This window comes from Syngnathus leptorhynchus, chromosome 7 (assembly GCF_054491065.1).
Source record: "Syngnathus leptorhynchus isolate UIUO chromosome 7, UIUO_Slep, whole genome shotgun sequence".
Taxonomy (NCBI): domain Eukaryota; kingdom Metazoa; phylum Chordata; class Actinopteri; order Syngnathiformes; family Syngnathidae; genus Syngnathus; species Syngnathus leptorhynchus.
The window spans coordinates 9,424,150-9,448,987 of NC_141201.1; the positions used below are offsets into that span (position 1 = coordinate 9,424,150).

The window sequence follows — 24,838 nt, forward strand, 5'->3', positions numbered from 1 at the left end:
CAATGTGGCTTTCTCCTCTCTATATTTCTACGTTTGCATGTTTTACTATCATATTAAGTGCTTCATAACTTTATTAATAAGAATGTTTTTGAAATTCACAAAAATTAAACCCAATTATATATTCATTTATTTATTTATTTATTTATTTATTTTTATTTACAAGATGGTCCCCGATTGTTTTTCTGGCTCTAAAAAGCTAAAATCGCGAGATTTATCGAGCAGCTGTAGCATTTTGGACAGCAACACCCAAGAGTGTAGGAGGCTCCAGCAGATACAGCACTGATACAATGTGTCCCTGTAAGCAGCTTTTACTGCCCTTCCCTCCCATGGGGAATGGTGTAATTAACTTCCCCTCGCCATCTTATTCCTGCACTCTCCTAATTTGCAAATAGGGGGAAAAAAGATGAATACAACAGAAATGGCTGTCGTGGAACTAATTTTCTATCTAGTTTGGGAATGCGACGACGGGATGCGTCGCTCTCGCACAATATTACAGCAGTGCTGCAGCCATGAAAGCGATGCTAATGAAGGCGCAATAGCAACACGGGGTGAACATCTTGCATTATTCAGGCATCTGCAGTGTTTCATCTCCTCCTTTTTTTCCCCATTCCCCAATGGTCCTTCATAGCTTTTCCCTTTCACCTGCACCCCTTTTCTTCCCGCTTCAAGCCATTATCTTGAGAATGATTGCATTCCTTCTTTCAGCTCTCAGAAATGTCTGGGCTAAGGTTAATATTGAGGAGAAAAGCCTGCACTTGGAAGAATTGTTTCACATTTTTCACATCACATACGCAGGTATGATTTGAAAATGGTATGTTGTACCTTAAGTGGAAGAAGCCTCAGTGGTACTACTTTAATACAATGGACACTTGACTTCTCCATCTTGAGAGTTCACCTATTCCATTTTGACTTCTGAGTCGACTAGTCTATGTCCTTTTGTCCGTGCCTTCGTTACATCTCGGCTCGACTACTCTAATGCACTTTATTTTGGAGTCAGACTGTCTTTCTTAAAACGTCTCCAGTCAGTCCAAAATGCTCCGGCTGCCTTCCTAACTGGAATTTGTAAGATGGAGCACATAACCCCAATAGGGCAAGAAATAAATTGTAAAAAGCAGAGAGTGACATGATTTGGAACTTTAGAAATTCCACAATTAGACTGTCAATTTTGACGTAGACATTCTTTTTTTGTGGCTTTATATGTTGTCTCCAAAACCTTGATGCCAACGGAGAATACCAAACAAGTAAAATTTTGATTTAAGAGTCAGTCTTCAGTGAAAGGGTTAGGGTTAGAAAACCTTTGCTTTTTCTTGGAGCAATTTCACAAGTTGAACCATGGAGCAACAAGTAGTGGGTCATATGCAAAATATGCTTGCACTGTAACCTAGTATGTTTAAGTGACTTAGCCTTTTAGAAGCTGTAATTCAAAAAAGAAGCATAGCCGGGATGAAAAAGAAGTCTTGCGGAACGAGCACAAGGGTTGTTTTTGCACTGTGCGCTAACAACTGGAGGCAGCCTGGTGTCTGCTGAGACATCTAAAGACTTTTCTCCCTTTCAAGCAATGCTGTCTGAAATCCCATGAAGATAACAGCAGCGGGAGAGAGAAGAGGAGGATGTAAGGTGTAACTTGCAGCCACAATAGCGGTATTTATAGGACCCAATGTTTGCCCTTTGAATCCCTAATTTAGGTCACGCTAGACTTTTGATGAAGGCAGCCTTCTCAAATGCCTCCTGTCTGCTAACAAGCATGAAGGTTCTGTTGGAAGGAGAAGGGCCAAGTGAGTGAGTTGTGCAAATGTGACTGTGACAGCTGCACTCTAAATCACAAAGTACAGTGGTGAAGGCGCTGTTTTACTCCAATGTTTCCATTACGCAGATAGGCAGAAAGTGTCCTTCTGACAGCTTCAGCGCCGTAAGTGTTGTCACGCGTGACGCCCTCGCCCCGTTCCACATTTTGTGTATTTGCTAACCTGCGTCCAAATCCTTCCTTTGTGATGATGGAATTTTCTCTCCACACTTGTGACTTTGAGAAGGTCTGCAGGAAGTCAAACATTGCACCATCCATCCTCCTCCCCTCCCGTCCTCCATAACTCATCTTCTTCAATGTAGGAGCGCACCAGAGGTCACGAGCTTTGGTAGACAGCGAAGGCTGCTGACTGAGGGGATATGGAGCTTGACTTTAGGCAGTGTGAAAGATCCAGGCCTGCCCTGTCATTCCGTCTGTCTCTCTGGTCACACTATAATAAGATTGCTGGGCTCTGTGAGGCAGATTTACTGGAGCACAACTCCCCCTAGGGCCTATTCATAGAAGTCGGTCCCTTTTCCACCCTTTGTGTCCAGTCCCCTCTCTGTCGCTCTTTACAAATCGTGTGTTTAGAACCGATTTTCCTTTTGTTAATCGTGATGCGCTACTTTCCACTCATCTGGTTGGGAAATCCCAATCTGATTCAAATGGCCGCCTGAGCTACAGTGAGAAAAGCAGACGTAGCTTGGGACGTGGAACCTCTAGGTCACAACTCTTCTCGACATTTAACTCTCTACCTCAACATATCAGATCCATTTATTTGACCTTTTACTTGTCTTTGTGGAATCTGAAGAAGACGTGTGAATTCGCAAACATGACTCTGACTATATTACATCTGCTTTAAGGTTTTTTGTTATACTTTTAGACAATCTTTTTTTCTCTTGCTGGTTTGCATAGTGGTGAGTTGGTCGGTCGGGTTAAATTAGCAGATTCATGGGCAAACTACATCGCAAATTTTTGTAAAATGTATTTTGCTGCCAGTTGGAATAATAAGGTGGCTTGATTAGAGAAACACTGGACAGCATCTGATATAACCTGCATCTTTCCATAATTGTGTGGGGATATTAGAACAAGGAGGAATTCAATATTTCATTATTACAATTCACAGCCGTAACAAATTGTTGACTGCATTAACACATTTGAGTCCTCATTTAGGTAACATTTTAAGGCTTAAATCTAAGTGGCATACATTTTTAATGCATAGTCTTCTGGTAAGTAGACATAGTCATTTCTGAGGACACATCTACTTTTTACGCTGTATTTAAAGTACTCTGCTGGCCTCTTACTTCTTGGTATCTTTGTAATGGATTGTTCCATTTCACGCTGTGATGTGGCCTACTGTTTAAGTCAAGCCTTTTTGCTATCTGGAAACTTGATTGTCACTCCATGCAGATGTATCATCGGATGTCATTCATTTCTACTAGCAATGGCTAAAAGACATATTCTGGAAGTGACGAGGATTGAAAGTGAACATTTTACATTTGAATAAACATTGTCTAATTGCATAACATACTGTAGTACAAAAGCTCAGTGGAAAAAGGGTGTGTAATTTTCTGTCATTTACAATCTGTTGTGCTGCTGTCATCAGTATGAGTGTATACATTAAAGTTTAATCTCAGTTTTATGTTTGTTTTGGTGACAGTAAATCAAAAGGAACAGAAGGAGTGTCACATGTTACAATTTGGAGACTATCAAACTGTGATAAATTGAAAGCTATTTTAAAGAATACCGTAAGCCTGAGCTGAATAAGATTAGAAATGAGGGCCAGCCAAGGTTAGATGTTTTGGGGACAAAGTTAGAGAGACCACACTTCAGATTTGTACTTGTAACATCAAACATGATTATTTACTGTTGCTGTATGAGCCACAAAATCAGCACCTCCCATCTGTTCATGCTATATTCAGTTTGTTGTACTTCAGTTTGGGTGTACAATGGTTATCGTATTGCCGCCATGCCAATTTTCCTCATCAAAAATATTTACCCTTCTATAACATGTAACAAAGTATATAAAACGAATTTGCTCCAAACACATATATAAATAACACATTTTCCACCTTGTAGGAAATTAACACCCTAGTGAGTCAGTTTGCGACTATTTTCAGGTTTCCTCTGGACTGCTGTATCGAAAACCGTCATACACTGTGTGTGCAAAGATGCTACAATGATGAAATTCAGCATCAAGTATTGTTGACACAAATGATGGGGTCCAGCAGTACAACTGTCCCAGCTGTGTACACTATGAAAGAGGCCGACACAAACGCAAACTCGCATCAGAGCGAGCTTATTTTGGCAGTGTGGCGTCAGTCATTCCGCAGCACAAAAGTCTCCCTCCCAACCATAAATAACTGGCAAACTGGGGAGAGGTGATTATATACCAACCAAACCCCCTCACTTCTCACTCGTCTGCCAACTCTCTCTGGCAAATAGTGTCATTTTTCTCTGTCAAAAACTATTTTCAGCATCAAGACTCAGTTGATATTTGGTAACATACTCCTCCACAATTTAACGACAGCCAATCTGTATAAAAAAAATGTTGTCTAAAAGAATTGTGCTGTTCCATTTCTGGCACACCGTTATGCATTGCCTCCATCACGCACATAAAGGAGGATATATTTTCATGCTGTTTGTTTCCTCCTTTTTTAGATTGTCAACTTTTGATTACACAGCTAAGCTACCTGACCATTTTTTAACAAAAATTTTGAAAGAGTGTATGAATCTGTACTATATTTTTTAAAACATTGCACAATACTTTGCAAAATTACCTCAATGTCATATCAACTAGTAAAGCTTAAAGACAAAATTCATTTCTCAATAAAAGGTGCAGATTTTTTTTTTATTAATTCAGAACAATACATAAGAGGTATGAAACATTTGGGAGATGCTCAGTGGCATCTATTGTGGTTATCTACAGCCAAATATTTGTAGATATTTTTTCATGGAATCAGTTTAAAGTGAGTACTTTTGAAACGTGTACATTTTCATACAGATCTGTTATTGGGCTGTATTAGATTTTGCTGGTGGGTTCAATGCTGTATAATTTTTGCATCACCATAAAGAAACTGACATTGACTTTCCTTGTTTGAAGGTCTTTTGAAAATCTGGTTTTCGTGTCATGTTGGAAAAATGTTATCGTACGCCCACTTTATCCGGTCAAGCGTGCCATATCTATTGGGAGACTGCTAGATTCCTAGAGCCGTTGAGAAGTAAGTGGGAGGTGAAAAGAGGGCACAGAGGGTTCTTATCAGGCCTTTGGCACACTGCAGGATTCTGCATTGAGTCTCTGATATGCTCGGCTGATTAAAGACTGAGGAGTGCAGGGAAGACAGTCGACATAGGATTAAGACCCCCACCATCAACCATTAACCTCTACTGTAATGTTCAACACACTGCATGCACATAAAGCCATATTTTTAGAACCATGGAAAATCGAAACCCAGAGGAGGAAAGAAACTGCATCAAAAAGTCATTGACATCCACACAGGGAATGCATGTCCCATCTTCTTCTGCTGACTGGTGATTTAAAGTTCCAATAACAGCAGGACATCAGAAACTGTTCCTCTCAAGAGAGACAAAAAACAGTCTCTGCTGTCAAGTTTTCTTTCTCTTTCCGACTGGATTGACAGTGACTGTACTGAAAAAAACAAACAGAGATGCAACAAAACTCAAAGAACTGCTGAAAGCAAGCAAATGATGGCATGTGCATGCTTGAAGAAGCTGTTTATGGACGGCTGCTCTTCTCCTTTGTGCCCTGCGTCAGCGCTGACACTTTGGCTTTGCAGAACTGAGCTGACATTTTCATTGGCCCAGAGCTCACTTATGGGACTGCTCAAGTAAGGATGGACCTGGAAATGAGTGGACAGGTGCCCAATGGGTGTGTATGCATTCTCAGAAAACTCCACAACGTTTGACAGTTTTACACCAAGCACATTTATAACAAGTGTGGTTTCCACTAAGGGGAAAGGAGGTTGAATGATAATGGCTACAGTATAGTCGCTATACTTTGTTGAATTTATTGACAAGTTCATGACACACTATCACACCGCCAAACTATGAATCTGAAGCAGGTTTTAAGCTACTACCAACAAACACAGCAAAAGAAGCGTGTTCACAATATACCTAGCCAATCGTACTGTGGTGAAAAAAGTGGAATGCTTTTTTTTTTAATAAAAATAGTGGACAAAACACCAAAGTTAATAGCTTTGTATTGTATTGTTATATGGAAGGAATTCTGACTACAAAGCAAAATTAGCAAGATATAAAATGTTTATTCATTATTTGCCAACAGAAGGAGCCATTAATCAGCAGATTAATGGAAGAAAGGATCTACTTATATACAACACATACAGCCTGAGTCCAAATTATCATCTGCTAGGGTGGATAACTTTATTTGAAGCGCTACAAGCCCCACAAACTGTTGACTCACACTGCAATTAAATTAAAGGCAGGTAGTTAAGTTAAATGTTGAAAACCCAAAAATACTTTGCCGCATTTTGAGCCCGCTGGAGCTCTGCGTTATATTTGCAGTCTCTGGACCAGGTGTTGAGAGTTCGCTATATCAGTCGTGGGATACACCCTCTGAATGCACAAACACAATTTTCACCACACTTCTGTGATGCCTCTGGCTAATTCTGCTGAAGTCCAGCATGCGGTCCAGTGTTCGCTAGTAAATTAGAACTGCTGCTCGTCCACAGAGACTTGTGACGCCACGGTCTGGCTGGTGCCCAGAGTCACTCATTAAAAACACACATATTTATTGCTACGTATGTTTTTTACTACAACATGAGCACTTCACAGAGTAGCCTGGGGTTTGTTAGTGCTCGCAATAAGTAATAAAATAAAGTTTCTTTATCTTGGGGTCAAAGTGGTATTGTGATGTTATTACCCCAAAAATGAAGATCTGTCAGAATTGTAATTTTGGTGGAATATCCACTTCAACCTGAATACAGTGCATTAACAATAGTGAAAATCAGGTGGATTGGCCACTTCATTAGGAACAACAAGGAGAAGTTGTTTTATGTATTTAAAGAAGAAACAGACATATTGGAACAGAATCTAATTTGATCACTCTGATAATTGAAGGGACCGCTTATGTTCTGTTTCATTTTAATTTTAACCTAGAATATACTTATATAAATTTCTAAAACATGCCAATAATGGCAATAGTCACTCGGAAAAAAAGTTATATTTTCTGTCAACTTTGGTGTTGTACACAAGTTCACAGTGACAATAAAACTTAATTGAACGTGAGAGGGAGTTTTGTCATTCTGAAGCCTGTTATGCAACTTTAACAACCTTGAAGGCATGAAGTACCCTAGTCTCTTTTATTGGCTCGCTTGTTTTGGTATATTCAGACCATGTCTTTGACGTTTTACAAATTTATGTTGAGTTGATGAGTGCTGGAGAAATACAAATCAGATTATATTTTCCTGTTGCTTTAATGCTCATGCAACAGTGCCAAGTGGTCTTTTCCCACATATCCTGACATAAATGTCAATCTGACGTCTCACCCCCGTCTTCTGTAACAGTTTCCACCGAATGCAGACGTTTCTATCCAATTTGCAAGCTCTGTCTCATGTCTTTCAGTTGACATGTGTCGCTTCTTTTTGTTTCTCTGCCTCCAGTTCTCCTCAGTCCACTGTCAGGAGGCGCCCAGACCGAGATGAAGAAGGTAGTCGGGGACAACGCCACCTTACCATGTCACCACCAGTTCCAATCTTCTGGCTCACTTGACATTGAGTGGCTCCTGCAAAAAACAAACTCCAAACAGAAAGTGGTGAGAAGACATACAGTATTTACTATCCTTCCCTTTTTTTCAAAACAATCAGACTTTTTAATGATGAAACATGGATTCAAGATAATAATCTTAGACATATTAATAATGGTTTGACAGGCATTTAATTCAAGATAGCTGTCGTGAAAGGGCAGACTAATAGGTTTATGGTCCTTGTCGCTGTAAAATGTCTTTGATGAGTGGCTTTGACAGATTCTGCAGACACAAGAAAGAATGTTTGGATAGATGAAAACATAAAAACCCATAGGGCTAATATAATTTCACTGTAAATTACCGTAAATTACAAAATAGATAAATAAATAATAAATGGACAATTTGATACATTGTTTCAGATTTGGATTTATTTTTTCATATATTGCTTCTATTTACTGGAATTCTTGTTATAAATGTTTTGGCACAAGAAATTAAAAATTTCAAATTTAGCACTCCAGAAATTATTTAGTACAGTACACCACCAAGTTATTATCACTGTGTTTATAGAAAATTGATATCCGGTGTCCTCCCACATTCATGCATGATAGTATAACTGAAGATTCCAAATTGTCCGTAGGTGTGAGTATGAGTGTGAATGGTTGTTTGTGTATGTGTGCCCTGCGTTTGGCTGTCAAGCAGTTCAGGGTGCACCCCCCACCCTCCACCTCTCAATCCGCCACAATCAGATGGAAAAGGCTCCAGCACACCTGCAACCATAGCGGGGATAAGCGGTACAGATAATAGATGCATAAATCTCTCTGTGCTGGGAGAAATCACACGGCTGCCAAATATAGGTTGTTGCTTTTTTCAAAATGAATCCAAAAATGCGAATAACAGTCTTTACTGTTATTGTATTCTTTTGTTTGTTTTGCAGAATTAATCAAAGACTGGTCTCAGTAGAAGCACTCAGTGCCATTAAACACATATTGCGACAGGCAGAAGCAATATATTGCTAGAAGTAAGGGACAATTTGCAGTCCTGAACCCAGAGAGAGAGCTCTAAAACAGCAAATGGAATCATTATAACAGTATCAAAAAGTTATAGATTCATATTGAGACAACAAAGATATTACGTGAAGATCGACTTTAAATGGCTTCAAAACAAGCTTAATTTAATTTCTAGTGGGATTTCGAAGCACTTTTGTTTATGCTTCGAGCCAAATATCAACAGTGTTCATGTTGCGGAATCCTCAGGCAAGTGACATTGTGACCCTTGTTAGTTCCTACGAACATATCATAATGGAATCATAATGGATGTGCTGGGATTCACTCGCTGTCTCTAGGCAGTACTATCATCGACATTGTTTATTCTGTGTTCCTTCTTACGGCGCATCATTCTTGATATGTCGCTGACATTTTAGGTCTACAAGTGCATAAGAATGATTTAAATTTATATTTTACATTTAATAAACATTTTTCACACCTCATGACAGTTGTATGTATCTTAAACAGAGCTTTTAACCTCTCATTGTATTCAGACGGAACGATTTTTTTCCAAGAAATAAATCATTTATTCATTCATTCATTTTCCTAACTTCTTATCAAAAATAATGAATTACTAACTTTTAGAAAGCAACTTTGAACTCAAAGCATCATCATTAATTGGAAATCTGGTGGGTTTTGCTTTTTTTGCTTGTTTTCTTTACTTTTTGTGCTGGCACAGAAGTGCACCAATGAGGGCAAAAAAGTAGTAGTAAACTGAGAATTTGAAATGGCACTTAATGCACCATAGCAAAGTGTGTGGCTGCTCAGTGCAATATGAGCATGTAGTAGAATTGATCAAATTGATTTTACTGTTCAGGTAGGTTTTTACGTAAATATGTATAATATATAGTAAAACTACCTAATATGCAGGCTATAGTTTGTATAAAACACCACTAGGTGATGTTGCCTGTCCATTTTGTGTCTGTCAGGCTTCAAGGTGAGTAGATTTACTTCACCCGTCTTTTTTTTTTCTTTCTTTTAAACATCTTAATAATGGCAACAGTTTGACTGCGGAAGAAATGAATTCACTGTCACTCTGCACTGTGAATAATTGTTTTCTTGTGATGTCGACAAGCATGACAGAACGGGATGTCTTCCACTGTACCTGGCCCAAAAAAAAAAAATGTTTTTCAAAACTAATGTGAAAGAAAAATGATTAATACCTTTGGGTCTTCTATCTTCCAAGCTTCTACAATGACGCAGTGGTTTGTTTTATTTTGGAAAACTTGGGCAGTTGTGGGTTAAGAGACATTCTCTACCCAAAATGAACACATTAGTGTGGGAAATCTCTCTAGCTGCAGAGTGCACAAATTGAGGTGAATTCTTTTATATTTATATTTACATTTATAGTCCATTAGGAAGTCGTTTGTTTGTGTCCTGATGTGTTAGCACATAGAAGTGCAACACAGCGAGAAAGAAAAGAGCAGGAAGAGGCCAGGAAGGAGGAAACAAGTCGTCGAATTAAAACGTCTGTCTGAAGCTTTAATGATTCAAGGCGGGGAGTGGGGGTGCCACATTGCGATGAATATTTAACGGGAAGATAACATTGAAGGCGCCATTAATTAAAATCAAACATCTGAAAATTTGATTAGGTTGAAGAGTCTGCGCCTGTAGCCGAATGAATAAATCATTCTTTTGTACTGTCAGAGAGAGAAAGTGCATTCTACAACATTTAGCCCCTCTTAGTTATTTTGCAGGTTCTATTTGCTCAGATCACTAAGGGGGCAGACCACAAGTTCAAGGTCAGGCTCTTAATCAATAAAATACATTCATCTATCATGACATTAGGTACAGTTGCATAATCAAATAACATCAAATACAAGAGCTGGATTAGTTTATTTTAATGTGTTGTCAGGATTGTCATTTGCACTGCATGTATCAACATAATATTGATAAATGTTCTTACCATAATGTAATGCAGTACTGAAAACCACAATGACAATGAAAAAATAAATGATTTTATTTTCAGGAATACTCTTACTCTCTGGCAGTGATCATCACTGAGCATATTAATATTTTGTAAAGAGAAATTTCTACAAAGTACAAATGTACATAAAAAAGTGACTGCTGGCTGTCATCGTTAAAACGACAACATAACAATACTGACATTTTAAAATCAGGGATTTAAACTAAAAAAGGGTGAGACTCGTAAAAAGATCGAGCAGTCATCAAATGTATTTTACCTTAAAATTATAATTTAGATTCTGAGATGAATATAGTATAAAGGGTGACCGAACGAGGACACATTGGTTAGCAGTTCCGCAGTTCAAAGTTGTAGGATTTGATTCTGGATCTGGCCTTCCTGTGTGGGGTTTGCATGTTCATCCCGTGCCTGCGTAAATTTCTTCTGGTTGCTCCGGTTTCCTGTATATACTATTAGAGCATGCAGAATATTATGTCAATGCATGCAGAATATTAAAATAAATACTTAAATCATATTTACAAAAATCCTAATAAATGTTATAATATAATGAGGATTTTTTTTTGCATTAGACCCAAACAAGTTTGAAATGCAGCACGGCTTATTTCATGACAAAAAAGGTTTTTATAGATCAAAAAATCCCAGTAAATGTGTCCTTCAAAAGCCTGCAGAAGAAATAAAACCTCCATGTCAGCAATTTGTCATCACAGCTTTAAAACAACAGCCTGTAGCCATTTTGTACAAAATCCCTTGATTAGCACGCTCATTCTCTATATATATCATCTTTTCATCTGTGCACAAAGACAATAAATTATTTACAGATGTCTGTGAGCAGTAAATGTGCAGAGGCCATATAATAAACAAGAGGCATATGCTTAATGGTAGTTGTTTCTGTAGAACTGTGGCACTGGAACGTGTCGTAATCATCAATTTGCATTCAGGGTCAGATTTTTTTTTTTTTATTGTGTGCATTTTTTTACATATTTGGTGAATGTAAGCAGCCAGTCGTCACCTGTGGTCACGGCAGGTGGCACCTGTTTGGTCGCCAGTGATGCGCTGTGGCACCGGCACTTAGTGGGTCCCATCTGCAGGCTCTCACTCGCCCTGAGTAATAGGCCACTCTGACAGCTGTGTTTGTGTTTGTGAGCATGTACACAGCCAGAACCACAGACTGATATACAGCAGATAGAGATGTAGATAGAGATACAAATAAATAAATAAATATACATATATATATATATATATATATATATATATATATATATATATATATATATATATATATATATATATATATATATATATATATATATATATATATATATATATATATATATATATATTATTATCATTTTTATTTTTTTTCAACTGTTCAACCGGTCAATTTCTAAAGCATAAAAACAACACTTTGACCCATAATAACGTTTTGGTCATTGCACTGAATGGCCTGCACCTTATTTTTCCCGCACTAGTTGTAATAACAATAAATCAGAATATGAAATTAAAATAAGGAAACTCCATCTGTATGGTTGGTGGCCCAATGGTTGGGGACCACTTAGCTTAATTTGCTTGTGAAGGCTTGAGCATAGTTCACTAACCAACATTAATGATAGTCTCTGAAATGTTGCTCTTCAATATTTCTAGATCATTACGTTCTTCGGTGGCCACGTGTACACCAACGAGGCGACAGGCCCAGATGCCAGCCGCGTGTCCTTTGCTGGGGAGTACCTGGGGGGTGACGCCTCCCTGTTGATCAGTGACCTGCTACTGACTGACTCCGGGGAGTACTATTGCAAGGTCAAGACTGGAGGGAAGTACCACTGGAGCCAAGTCAACCTCATTGTGCTGGGTAAGGGTCACCACACACAAACACACACACACACACGTGCGCACGTAGGCCCACACGTGCACACACACTGATGCTCATGTACACAATCAGATACCTCATGAATGGGTCATTAGCCTAACACATTTCCTCTGGCATGCTGACTGATCTAATGATTCAATTTGATTCAGACTGACTGATTGGATTCTTCTTTTAGTTTGTTGATGAGGTGAGACGAGAAACATGCAACTTATTTATGAGTTTGATTGTCAACAAATCTAACTTTGCAGTACATGCATGTGTTTCTTTTTGAGGAAAATGTGCCCTTATGTTTAAGGTGAATGTCTATAATTACAACTGTCTTCCCCTAAACCCCGTATAAGCTTCTTAGGGAAATTATTTACCCAAATTATGTTTGGGGGAGCTTGTTTTGGCCTTCTAATCCTCAGCAAATTCATTGTTGGTTATTTCATCCCTCCTTTTTTTCATTATTTTTATTTTCCTCGTTTATGCAACAAGCTTTAGAGTGAGCTCAGTGTGAATGTTCATCGTTGCCTGCTCGTAGCTAAACAATTCTGAAGGACAAACGGCAAAAAGGGATAGCGTTCTAACACTCAAGCCAGACACAAAGTCCGTCGGGAAGAGGGAGATCATCTCAGTGACGAAAAAGCGGGCGATTTATTAAAACATCATGGGAGATTAGTTCGGCCCGCGGTTATTGGTTTTCTAATAGAACAGTCTGTTAATCCTTTCACTCTCATCTCTCTTCCATAAAAACATTTCAGTGAGTTAGTGCCTTCGTTTATACAAATTGCCCTCAGCTTTCGCGGTGACACTTTCGATTTTGAGAGAGACGGACATTTGCATTTCGCTCCCCAAGATAATAGCTTGGTGCCAGGCAGGTTGTTTATGTGCCTGCCTCCTGTGAGTTGTGAGTGTTTGTTTTTATGACCCAGTTACCAAAAGCATTCCTTATTATGGGTTTAAATACATGGTTTTAAATCTGGGTGCATGCATGTTGAAATAGGTATTTGCGCCGTTGTGGGAGTGAACACAGTGGATTTACTTCCTGGTTATGGAAAGTGGCTCCTTCCATTCCATTTAAATTCAACGCAACATAGTTGCACTGTCTACATGGCAGAAGCATATATTTATGAAACTATGTTTGTAAGAAACTGTAAACTGATAGTAAACTCTAAACTGGAACTGCGGAAGATGTAAAGTTACAAGTGTAACTTTATACATTTCAATATTCAACTGTAATTCCATATTTTCTCTGAGTAGTATAACAGAGTATAATAATATAGTAGAATATAACAGCAGACACTTTGTAATTATATTACATAATCCCATTACATGTGAATCGTTGCTCTCCAGCCTTATTAGGTGTATGACATCATTCGCCCCAAATCAGCTCACCCTTAACCTTTTGGATCGATGAACTAAATTTCCTGTACGTGTTAATGTGAGTGTGAATGCTCGTCCATTTCTATACTGTATGTGCCCTGGTATTGACCAGGTTGTACTCCGAACGAGAAACTACAACTTAACAAGAAACTACTACTTAGTATTATTATAGATGCGGTGAGAGCTTTAACTTTTGAATCACTCTCAAATAATTTCAGTCTGATGTAAACAAATCCATATAAAATGAGTCAATGTACAAGGTACCTCACAACAGTGAGGCTTTAGCAACATGCTGCAGCTCTGCAGACAATCAGCGCCAGCCAAATGGCACAAAAGCCGACACTGCGAATATGACAAAATAGAAAAGAGCTGTTTAAAAATAGCTTGCCACTGATCTAAAAATATCCTGCTGGGATAGAAGCCAAGCTATTTTCGTTTTTTCATAGCTCAGCAAAGCTGTCCGGTGTGTTTAAAAACAGAGACAGTACACGTTTCAACAGCATCCAGCACTTCTCCTCTGTGTTCTCTGTGTTGAGCTACTGGACTGAAATCTTTCAGCTGTGGCAAGAACAAAACAAAATACAAGACTCACGGCCAGCTTAGCATTTACATTAAACGAGTCTCAATAGACTTGATAAACTCTCTGCAGTCTCAAACTGAGACTCATAATCTATGGCTGTATATTGACAGTATCAAACTGTTTGCCACATATGTTCCCATAATCCCCTTTATTTTCATCCATACAATCCATGTATTTATGGGGTTTGTGCGAATGGAAAAAAACAGAGCTTAAGCAATGACCGATGGGGCAACCGCAAGCATTCTGATCAGCTCACAAGGCAGCCTGGGAAATGGGTCGGTGCTGGGTCACTGCAATGAGCAAAATATGCCCACGCCTAAAGTGTTTCACTTAAAGGTTCTGCATGCTTTTTTTGTATTCCACCAATGAATACATTGGACCATAGTGTTGATACTCATAGTAAAAAAAAATAAAAATCAATGAACGAACAAACAAATAAATAAACAAATAAAAAAATTAATACAAATAAATAAATAGATAAATGAATCAATAAGTATGTCTCCATCTTACTACATCTGAACCGTGTTTGTCATACCAATGAGTTAAACCAGTTATTCTTTTGCTATTTTCATAGTGAAACCCTCAAAACCCAGATGTTGGATGGATGGCGATCTCCTGGAAGGTAGCGACGTCAAACTGAGCTGCAAGTCCAGCGACGGTTCTGACCCCATCAACTACAAGTGGGAGCGAGTCCTAGACAAAGGCAAGAGCCTGGGCAAACTGCCAAACCTGGCACTGATAGGTAAGAAAAATAATGAACGTTTAACCCCACTAAAAATGTCAACAGAGATGTGCTATAAGGATTCATTTTCATAACAGCACTTTCCACTGCCTCCATTTATTCTCTGAAACCTTTTTTTTTTTTAGCCCTGCCACTTTGCTCCATTTTATGTCCACCTCCTGTTGCCATCAAAACCCACATAATAATTAAGAAGTAGTGCTGATCTCAAGTTGATTGATCACGGGTTGATTTTGATTGTCACAATTGGGCCACTGATTCTGCATGACTTACATGGTTTGCACTACTACTACCCCTACTTGACAGCAAAAAATAGCTGCGCTTCAAATTAAGCGTAGAGTACTAGCATTTTTTTTCCAAGGACTTGCAATCCTCAGTATTCAGATATACATGAGGATTGGTCTTAATCAGATGAAGATATATATGACACTGATATGATAGCTCATAGACGAAATGAATTATACATAAAAGCGTACACACAGTTGAAACAAGCTAATGTCACGTACTGCAGATTCTGGTATTCATCCTGGAACATAATCAAACAGCATCCATGCCTCTCATTAGCGACACAAATATTTTACTGCATAAACCCAAGTGAACAGTTACTTGGGGCGAGGGGGGGGTGATTCTAGCGTCTGTCGATCAGCTCTTTTTCCCTGGACTCTATGAATCATATATTGATTTTTCTTGAAACTCCAAGAAGTAGTCATCTATATTACAGCAATGCAAAAACTTTATTGATTCCTTTGAAACCGTTTCAGTGCAAAAGACTACACACTTACTTGATCATGACTAAATCACTCTGTAATATGGATGTACCATTCTGTTGTCCAGATCTGAAGAACCCTGAACTGGTGACCCTAAGGAACCTCACCATGGATAGCACAGGTGTCTACAGGTGCACAGCCAGCAATGACGTTGGCGAGGAGAATTGCACCGTTGAGGTCACAATGCAGCGTGAGTGTTTGGGGGTGGGAGAGGGTTGGACTGGCAAGTCATTGCGGCATTCAGCTCACCTCCACCTGCCACACTGACTGATGGCTATTGTTTCAAACTGCAGATGGAAATAAATTTATTTCTGCCACTCTGTTTCCACACGCCCATTATACTTCCACAATGCACCAACACGGGAACACAGGGGACCGCATTGAACGTACTGGTAGTTACTGGTCACCACCTGCACTCCAACTTTAATGCTTCTCTGTCAGATGAATACATTTGCGGAGAGGCCGGGCGGTCAGGGTTACGTGTAAACAAATGGAGAACTTGATCTGCACAAGCGAGTTGATTTCCATAGTGGTAGTAAATTGAATTTAGGGGTGCATGGCATGGTGGAATTGCCCATTTGTAGTTTTCTAGCCCCATTCAGCCAAAATATCAGAAATATTTGTCAATGTTATGTGATGCTGTGCACTTCTACACCACTCAGGATGGGTGCTATAAATGAGAAATTCCGATAGATGTGCAGTTGTACCTAATGTGACTGATGGAATCTGTTGTGTGTTCGCAGATGTGAGGGATATGGGCATGGTGGCTGGCGCAGTGGTGGGAATTTCCCTAGGTGTGCTCATCGTTATATTAATTATCTGGCTTGTCTTCCGAACGAAAGAGAAAAAGAAGTACGAGGAAGAGGAGACCCCAAATGAGATAAGGTTTGTCCATTCTCCTTTTCCCAATGAGTTTTCCCTTTCTTTGTGTCTGTGTTCTAACAGACATGTGCAATAGGGAAGTTTTATAACAGCATTTGGGACGTACTGTATTTCCTCAAATAGTTACCGTTGCTCTAATCAGTTAAATTCTGAAATTAATTGTGGGACACGTCACACCTATTTATTTCCCTGCAGTCACTATCCTAGCTCATGCAGTAGTATCTTGTGTTGCCGCAGACGTTATTAGCGCAAAACAAAAGCAGATATTATATCTGTAAAGCTGACATTTGCATTGAAGTGAAAGCGCTGCTGTATGCAGTGGAGACACTTCTAGGGCCTGCGGAATAGAACCTGCTAAGGGTTTACCCAAAGGATTGAGAAGTGTGGAAAATAAAATAACACAACTGTGAAGGGTAGAGAAACGTACCGTTATAATATGCAACGATATATGTCATTATTATTGTTGTAATGTAATGTGATATAATCGTATTGTATTCCGTAATGTTTTTATTAATATTTACTTACTTGCGAGCAAAATGCGATCAATTGCAGTATCTATATTATGCACACAGAACAAATTTGTCATATAAACCATCGAGCAACCTGAAGCGCATTAAAGTGAAACGTAAAGTTTGTTACTCTTTCCCATAATAAACTCTTTGTAGTAAGTAAATAAACGCTTTATATGAAGAAGTATAGTGATTGTATTTGTCATGCTATATGAATCTTGCTCTTTATTGTCAATGGAGTTGTTCGAGATGTGTGCGCCTGTGGGCACTAAGTGACACTTCAAAAAAAAAAGATAAAAATGTAAAAACACTTTTTTGTGTGTGACTGATTTGCACCGGTGTAGGTGCTCATTCATGAATGTAACAATGAATAATGTAACACATTAGAGGGCCAGCTCTCGGTAAATAATGCAGACGAGATGAAGTGTTTTCTATTTGTATGCCTTGTGACAAGTGGCAATGTGCTTAAAGCAGACCACAACCACTTTGGGTGGAAGGTTTATGACGAACCCCAGCTATTACTTTTGCTTTATTGATATATTTTTCGGCTTCTTAGATTCTTTTAAGAAATATGTTTTTACACGAGAGGTCTTTGACTCTCTGAGGAAAAGCTGACACTAATCCCTCATAAGGAGCTGCTCGAATGAGCTTCACAATGCGCAAAAATGCTGACGTGATGACAGTCCCTGATAAACATGACACCACTTACTGTGGCCAGGCAGGCACATGCTGAGAAATAAACAGAGGACACCCTCACTTTTCATTGTATTTGTTTTTTGTCTTGCTCTGTGCATGTACATACAATATATTTTGACACCAGAGAATATTCTTCATGTGGCCGTGTGTTTGTACAGAGAGGATGCAGAGGCTCCCAAAGCAAAATTGGTGAAGCCCAACTCCCTGTCCTCATCCCGCTCCGGCAGCTCACGTTCAGGTGCCTCCTCTACCCAGTCGATGGTGCACAACAGCGCCCAGCGCGGCCACCGCCCCCGCCCACCTGCAGTTGCAGCGCTGAAGGAAAACGGACAACCTCCAGGCTTTCCCCAGTCCCCTCCGGCCTACACCACAGTGGTGCCATCCAAGACCGCCGCGCCCCCTACTCCTCCCAAATTCAACTCCAGGAATACGTCTGGTCCGACACCCCCGACCCTCATGGTCCCCGCCCAGACCAAGGCCTTTCAGACTGTGTAGGACTGAAAGTTAACTACTTCCCCCAGCCATGCCAGACTCCCCATCCTTAACCCTCAACCTTGCACCCCCTTCCCAAAGGCTAAGACTCTTCTATAAACAAAGAAATGCAACTAGTTAAAAGGATGTAATTAAAAATTCAATACTATAAGTCCAAAAGTACTTCTAATGAATGCATACTTAAAGGGAAAATATGAAATGCTTGTCCCCTACTCAATTACACAAAAGAAAAAAAAACAAGATCAGAGACAAGACACTGTTTGTGTCTTATGACTCAAGGAAGGAAGAAAGCACTGTGTGTGGCAAACAGAAAGGACCCCCTTGCCGAGTATTTATCTAATCAAAACTTTAGGCATGTAACGGAGCAAAGGGGTAAAACGCTGAGGAAACATTCAAAGCTGAGTGATATTAAAAGTAGCCCCCTCCCACCATGAGATGTACAAGATGGAGACTGCAGATACATATTTTCTTCTCCAGCAGGAGGATGATGTCATCTTCTAGCATCAGATCCAAAACCACAGACCCCATTTGCCACCTGTGGGTTGACCCAGTTGTGCCCATTTGTGTGGACAGGCACAGTATTTCAGTGTGTCTGTGTGTGTGTGTATTTGTGTGTGCATCATCAACCTCTCTCATGAGAAACCCACGAGGAACTTACTTAGACTCACTCAGATGACTGAACAGCCAATCTGCTTTACCACCAGCAGGGCAAACTTCAGGTATAAGGATGTAGCACTCACAGTGGAGTTATATCAATGGGATCGTCACCTTTTCACTGGTACTGGATACTTTTACGTCTATTTCATACATGTGCTAGGCCTATAGACATACCACGTTATCATGATAGAGAATAAGCTTCCATTAGCTCAAGTCGCGTATGTTTTCCCCTTCATTTTTTTATGTTTCTTTTATCCGAGCTAGTGAAAGGCTGACAGATAGCTTGCTCATGAGAAGTGCCACCATTCCCATTTTGCGGGGTGGGAGAGGGGGGTTCTTTAATTGTTTATTTGCTGCATTTCAGAAGTGAAACCAAAATGTGTCACCATGAATGTGTGATTGACGATAAGGATAGATGGTATCATTTTCGCTCCCAGGGGGGTACTGAAATAATAGAACGCAACTTTATTTGGGGGTGTTTATGGGGGTGTCTCTTCCTAATGTTATCTTCACTTTTTATACAGTCCTTAATAGCTGTTGAAGTCTCTACTTGAGTCTTTACAAGCCCACAGTTAACAACTATTAACAACATTCCCTAATCTAGACAACCCCCCCCCCCACCACCACCACCACCAAGAGGGCAAAGACAACTCAAAAACCCATATGGGGAGGAATGAAGAAACCTTGAGAAGAAATTGCAGATGCTGAGAATCCCACATCCAGGATGACCAGGTTGCACAACCTGAAGGTATACAATATTAGCTACCTGCTTTCACTCTTGTAATGACATGAAGAAATTCATAACAAATGACCTTCATAGTGTTTTATCATTCACAATTGTACATGCATTGTGCAGTGTAACGGCACAATCTCACAGTATTGATCGGATCAGAAATAACCGACTCGTAGATGAAAGCATGAAAACACACTGCCTGAGAAGTTGGAAGATGCTATAGGGGGTAGAGGAGAGATGCTAGAGAACCTTCCTATGGTTGATGTAAAGACCTACAGGTAAAACTCATCAAATCGAGAAAACAGATACAGCCTAGAAGCGAGATTTGTGAGCTTTAGCATTTGGCAATCCCCCGACTTCAGTTTCTTGCGGCCTATCCTCTCGTCTGCATCCGGAAGTCTGTCTACTCTACACCTTGCCTATTTTACCTTGTTATGCTCTGAATTAGTGAAGATAACCCAAAGAAGAGACAATGTTTTAAGACACCATAGTGAGAAAGGGTCAATTAGGCCTGATAAAAGGAATGAAAAATATGATCGCTTCAGTATGTATTGAGAGCTAAGAGTATGTATAGTCAGGATTCTGAAACCATCATAATTGAGTGGCTCAATGGCCGTCTGGCTGAATCAGCGGGTGCTAGTGTGTTATTGGTCTGCTTGCGATCAGCCATTTGCCCCTTTTGTCACATAGTCACAGAACCAGTGCAGTTTGATTGAACGTAGCTTAAATTAGAGCAAGTAGCTTTTCTATCAGTGTGCCTTTGCAATCCATTATTCCTTTTCAGGCTTTCTTTGTCCTTATCTTCAGCAATCAGCACACTGTCTCACCGACTCAGAAGGTCAATAGCGGCAAATATCAATGCTACTGCAATAAGTCGCCCCGGAAAAAAAGAAGCATCCCAACGGGGTGATTTCAGAAGAGTGCAAAATATCAATTGTTGAAAGAGTAATCTCATGCCACGAGCAATGTACTGTACATTATGTAATCAGTATTGTTTTGTATTGTACATACAGATAGATATATGCACATGATGTCATTTGATTTAATAAATTAGGGGTACTTGAGGGGATGTTTGCTCCCTACACATGTAAAAGTCAAATGGAAAACCCAAAGGTGAATTCAAAACATGTTTTGTGTTCTAAATCAGTCATCCTCAACCATTTTTCCACGAGGGATCAGTTCATGCGAGTATATATTTTTCGCTGAACGGCAACCAATCACCAAGGTGATGTTGGCTGCATTTATTCACATAGATCTGAAAAAAACATGTTTTTTTTTTTAAATATCATACTACTATGTTAAATAATTAATTATTTTTTCACCAAGTGATAATGAAGTCTGTGCACTCTGCACAATGAATGCCATAGCAAGAACAATCTTATTTTCCCTTTAATTCTGTCTATAAAAACAACTTTTTAAACTATATCCAAAAGAAGACTTGAAGTGAAAGCAGCGAGAGCATGCACCACAACAACAAAGTGGAGACTGTGGAGTATAAAGCTGCCCTCTCCAGGGCTAAAACAAGTTAATATTAGCATGCGTGTGTATGGGGTACAGTAGTAGAAATACAGTGTAGTATCTGATTTAGATAATACAAAATTTATGAGTCATGCTACTTTCAAGATAACATTGGGATTTGGTACTAGTGTCTTGTAGAACTGATGTGAAAAAAGAATTTAACATTCAAATTCAAAGATCAGGGGTGGGCTATGGAGAAGCATGCACTTTGACTTCACATGTGGGACTTTCCATCTGACTTGCCTGTGAAAGGAGAGGAAAAGATTCCTTTTATATTAAACTACAGCGGTTCATATCTGACCAGGGAAGCTAGTGTGTGTGTGTGCATGTGAGTGTGTACAGTAGGGGTGCGTGCATGTTAATTCAGTATAAGCCCCCGGGCCACACCCACACTCTACTGTTAACCATTCAGCGAGTGAAAGGGGATCTAGCCAGGCAAAGTAGCCTTTATTTAACAATGACATGAATGCAGACTGGCAGTATTTATTTTCATTAGGACTCAAAAGTCAATTGAAGCTGGCCTCACAAGCGGTAGCCATGTTTTCACTTGTGGGGGAGGAGTGAGTTGAGACAAGCGTGTACATAATTCATAACTGGGCTTCATGCTTTTACACTTGGCCATGGATGCACACGCACACAAGAGTATTGTGCCCTGGCAAATACTATATTAAGAAGTTTGCATGTGGACAAAGGTCTTGGGAAGAATCCTACCTCTTGATCGATTCATAAAAGTCAGTTTGGGTTAGTCTTCTCAGATGCCTTGGAATCTGACACTGCATTCCAGACTGCTTAAAAGTAGGAAATATCCTATTTTAAATTCCTGAGGTCCCATCTCAAAGTCAAACACAACATTGGCGTACCACCTCAAGGATTGAGTTCTTAACCTCACACCAGACATTTTGGACAATATGCTTCCACCTTTGTGGGAACACTGAGGAAGGTCCATACAAGCATTGTTAGATCATTTTGGTCCGGACAAAGAAATCTAGAGATAATGTGATATTATGTCTAGAGCCTTTACCAGAAGACTGGATTATGAATACTGCATGGTTTCCTGCAGATGTGTCCCAATACCTTTGTCCATATAGCTGCATTTCCACAAGCACACAAATGCTCACACACATTTCTGCTCCTTCAGAATTGGTTTGATGGACGAAATGTTGGGGAGTATTTGTATTGATTAATAGAGGTACTGATGCAGATAATCATAATCGTAACAACACGCAGGCATTGGCAGAGACAGCCGATGCATTTCAACAATAGCCTGTTCTCCAAGATGTTGGCTGTCACAAGAGTCAGTCTGAGCACGGTCGAGCTGGGAATCAGGAGGAGCTACTCCTAACGCGATTGATATCGAGCTAAGGCTCACGACTTTGAAATTCCCCTCCGCCGTCGATGAAAGCGACAATAGCGGCAGCAACGGTGGAGGAGGAATAAGGGATGCAAGTCTTCCAGCTTTTAGAACTCCTCCAAGCGCTTTGACTCAGGTGGCAGATTCCTGACTTCATCCACATGTGCTGTTTGCGCTTTCTTTTAACAGATGACCATTATCTCAGTAGGGAAATAAATCCCACAAACATACACTCTGTATCGTCTTTTAGAACAGTATTCTATCAACACTGTATGTGTATTGTCTCATCGACACTCAAGTGTTAGGTTAACCTGTGTTGTGTGCTAGCCACAATGTTTTTATGTTTGTTTGAAGGTGTTTTATTTCTGACTTGAGGCCAGAGCGAAATGATGCTCAGACTTTTGGACCTTGGAATGTGATGCGTTTTCCCCAAAAAATGACGGACGGTGCTGAAGCCACCCTAGAAAAGGGATGTAAAGGGACCTGCATGTCATAAGAATCTGAGCAAAGGAATGAGAATGCTTTGCTTTGATGTATCATACCTGTATTTGGATAAGGAATTTAAAAGAATCTACAACTGTAAATACATTCACAGAAAAATTTATGAAGCTTTACTTTTGTCTTTTTTTTATTTTAATTCATGTACTTTGCACTTTTGTGTGTGCTAAAATCATCATGGGTCTGTGTGGGATGTGTGTAGTCGGCTGTTTCTCCACGACATCTTAGCTGAAGCGTCAGGAGCAGACAAGCTTGGCACAGCGTCACTTAAGGAGACATGCAAGACACTTGTTTCCTTTGGAGATCATCCTTTTTTTTCTGCAGTCGTTTGGTTTTGAGTAACCGTGCAGAATTCTTTGTTTGATGACAAAACAATCCATGTAAATATCACAATTTTAAAAATGTATATTTTTACGACTTATGAGTTATTACTCTTTCATTTGCAAATAAAATATTCAATGACAACCTAATCTGATTTCTCGTGTCTTCTTTTGAACGTTACAATGCAACAAATACTATGGGTGAGTAACACAAGTGATTTTTTTTCTATCCACAGTTAGCTTGCAGCAAGAACCTTTCAATCCCAATTTCCTTTCAATTAAGTCAATTTTTATTTGAACCCCATCCCCGCTTCCTTGCTTCCCTAACTGGCATCAGCTGTCAAACTCCTAAAAATGATTTAAAAGAAAGTAAATTATTACTTTTTGATTGATGGAAGGATGTCTTATCCTAGCTCAGTGGCCTAGTGGTAGAGTGTCCGCCCTGAGACTCGAAGGTTGTGGGTTCAAATCCCCAGTCAGATCATACCAAAGACTATGAAAATGTGACTCATTGCCTCCCTGCTTGGCACTCAGCATTCAGGGTTGGAATTGGGAGGTGAGATCACCAAAACGATTCCCAAGCGCAGCACTGCTGCTGCTCACTGCTCCCCTCTCCCCCGGGGGATGGATCAAAATCACACGGGGATGGGTTAAATGCAGAGGACAAATTTCACCACACCCTGATGTGTGTGTGACAATCGTTTGGACTTTGACTTGGATGAGACTCGTTGTTGGCTCTTAGGTGAATGGTCTCAGCAGTGCATGAGTGACTTTGCTTGCAGCTCCCTCTGGTGGAACCTGATGATGCAAACACCACTGCTAGGCTTGCCATACCTTCTGCTTTTATCCCTTTGAAATTGGATAGTCAGACAACTTCTACAACCAGCTTTTAAAATAATTACATTAAGTAAAATGTAGTTCTTTTGAAGACTCAATTGGTAGAAGTCATATGCCGGCCTTTGCTTTGTTTCATTTCCTGCAACTGAATTCGTGTTGATTGACACATTCATAATAAAAGCTCTTTGTTTAAAGATTCCATTTTGACATAATTTATTTTCTAATCGGATGGTCCATTGTCCTCCAAGCATTGAAATGGAATAGCCGCCCTTGGTGTGCAATGAGTGTTACCCTGTGACTCGTGTCGTCAGTATATCTCACTCAGTGACAATTTATCCAATTATGGCGTTGCCATGAATCCATAGAGAGAAGTTAATAGCATGCTATTTTTTGACATTCATTCACTGAAGCACTTCCACTTTAAATATTTGAGTTTTCTTTGCACTTGCATACATCTGTTCTCTCGGGTTTAAATTGTAAAACCAGTTATCATTCTGACATGCGCCTAATTCAAGAAAGCATTCATCCATCCATTTTTTATGGCAGCAGTTGTCATTA

General features: G+C 39.7%; 1 protein-coding gene across 1 annotated transcript in view; it reads left to right on the forward strand.

Annotated features, from left to right (window-relative positions):
- clmpb (CXADR like membrane protein b) overlaps positions 1–23,593 on the forward strand; it is a 61,408-nt gene extending 37,815 nt beyond the window's left edge. Inside the window, exons 2-7 of the mRNA XM_085917239.1 lie at positions 7,423–7,574; positions 12,114–12,318; positions 14,856–15,023; positions 15,855–15,977; positions 16,531–16,672; positions 18,033–23,593. Of these exons, the coding sequence (XP_085773365.1) occupies positions 7,423–7,574; positions 12,114–12,318; positions 14,856–15,023; positions 15,855–15,977; positions 16,531–16,672; positions 18,033–18,369 (1,127 nt within the window). The 3' untranslated portion in view covers positions 18,370–23,593. The remainder of the gene's footprint in view (positions 1–7,422; positions 7,575–12,113; positions 12,319–14,855; positions 15,024–15,854; positions 15,978–16,530; positions 16,673–18,032) is intronic.
- The last annotated feature ends 1,245 nt before the right edge of the window (positions 23,594–24,838 follow it).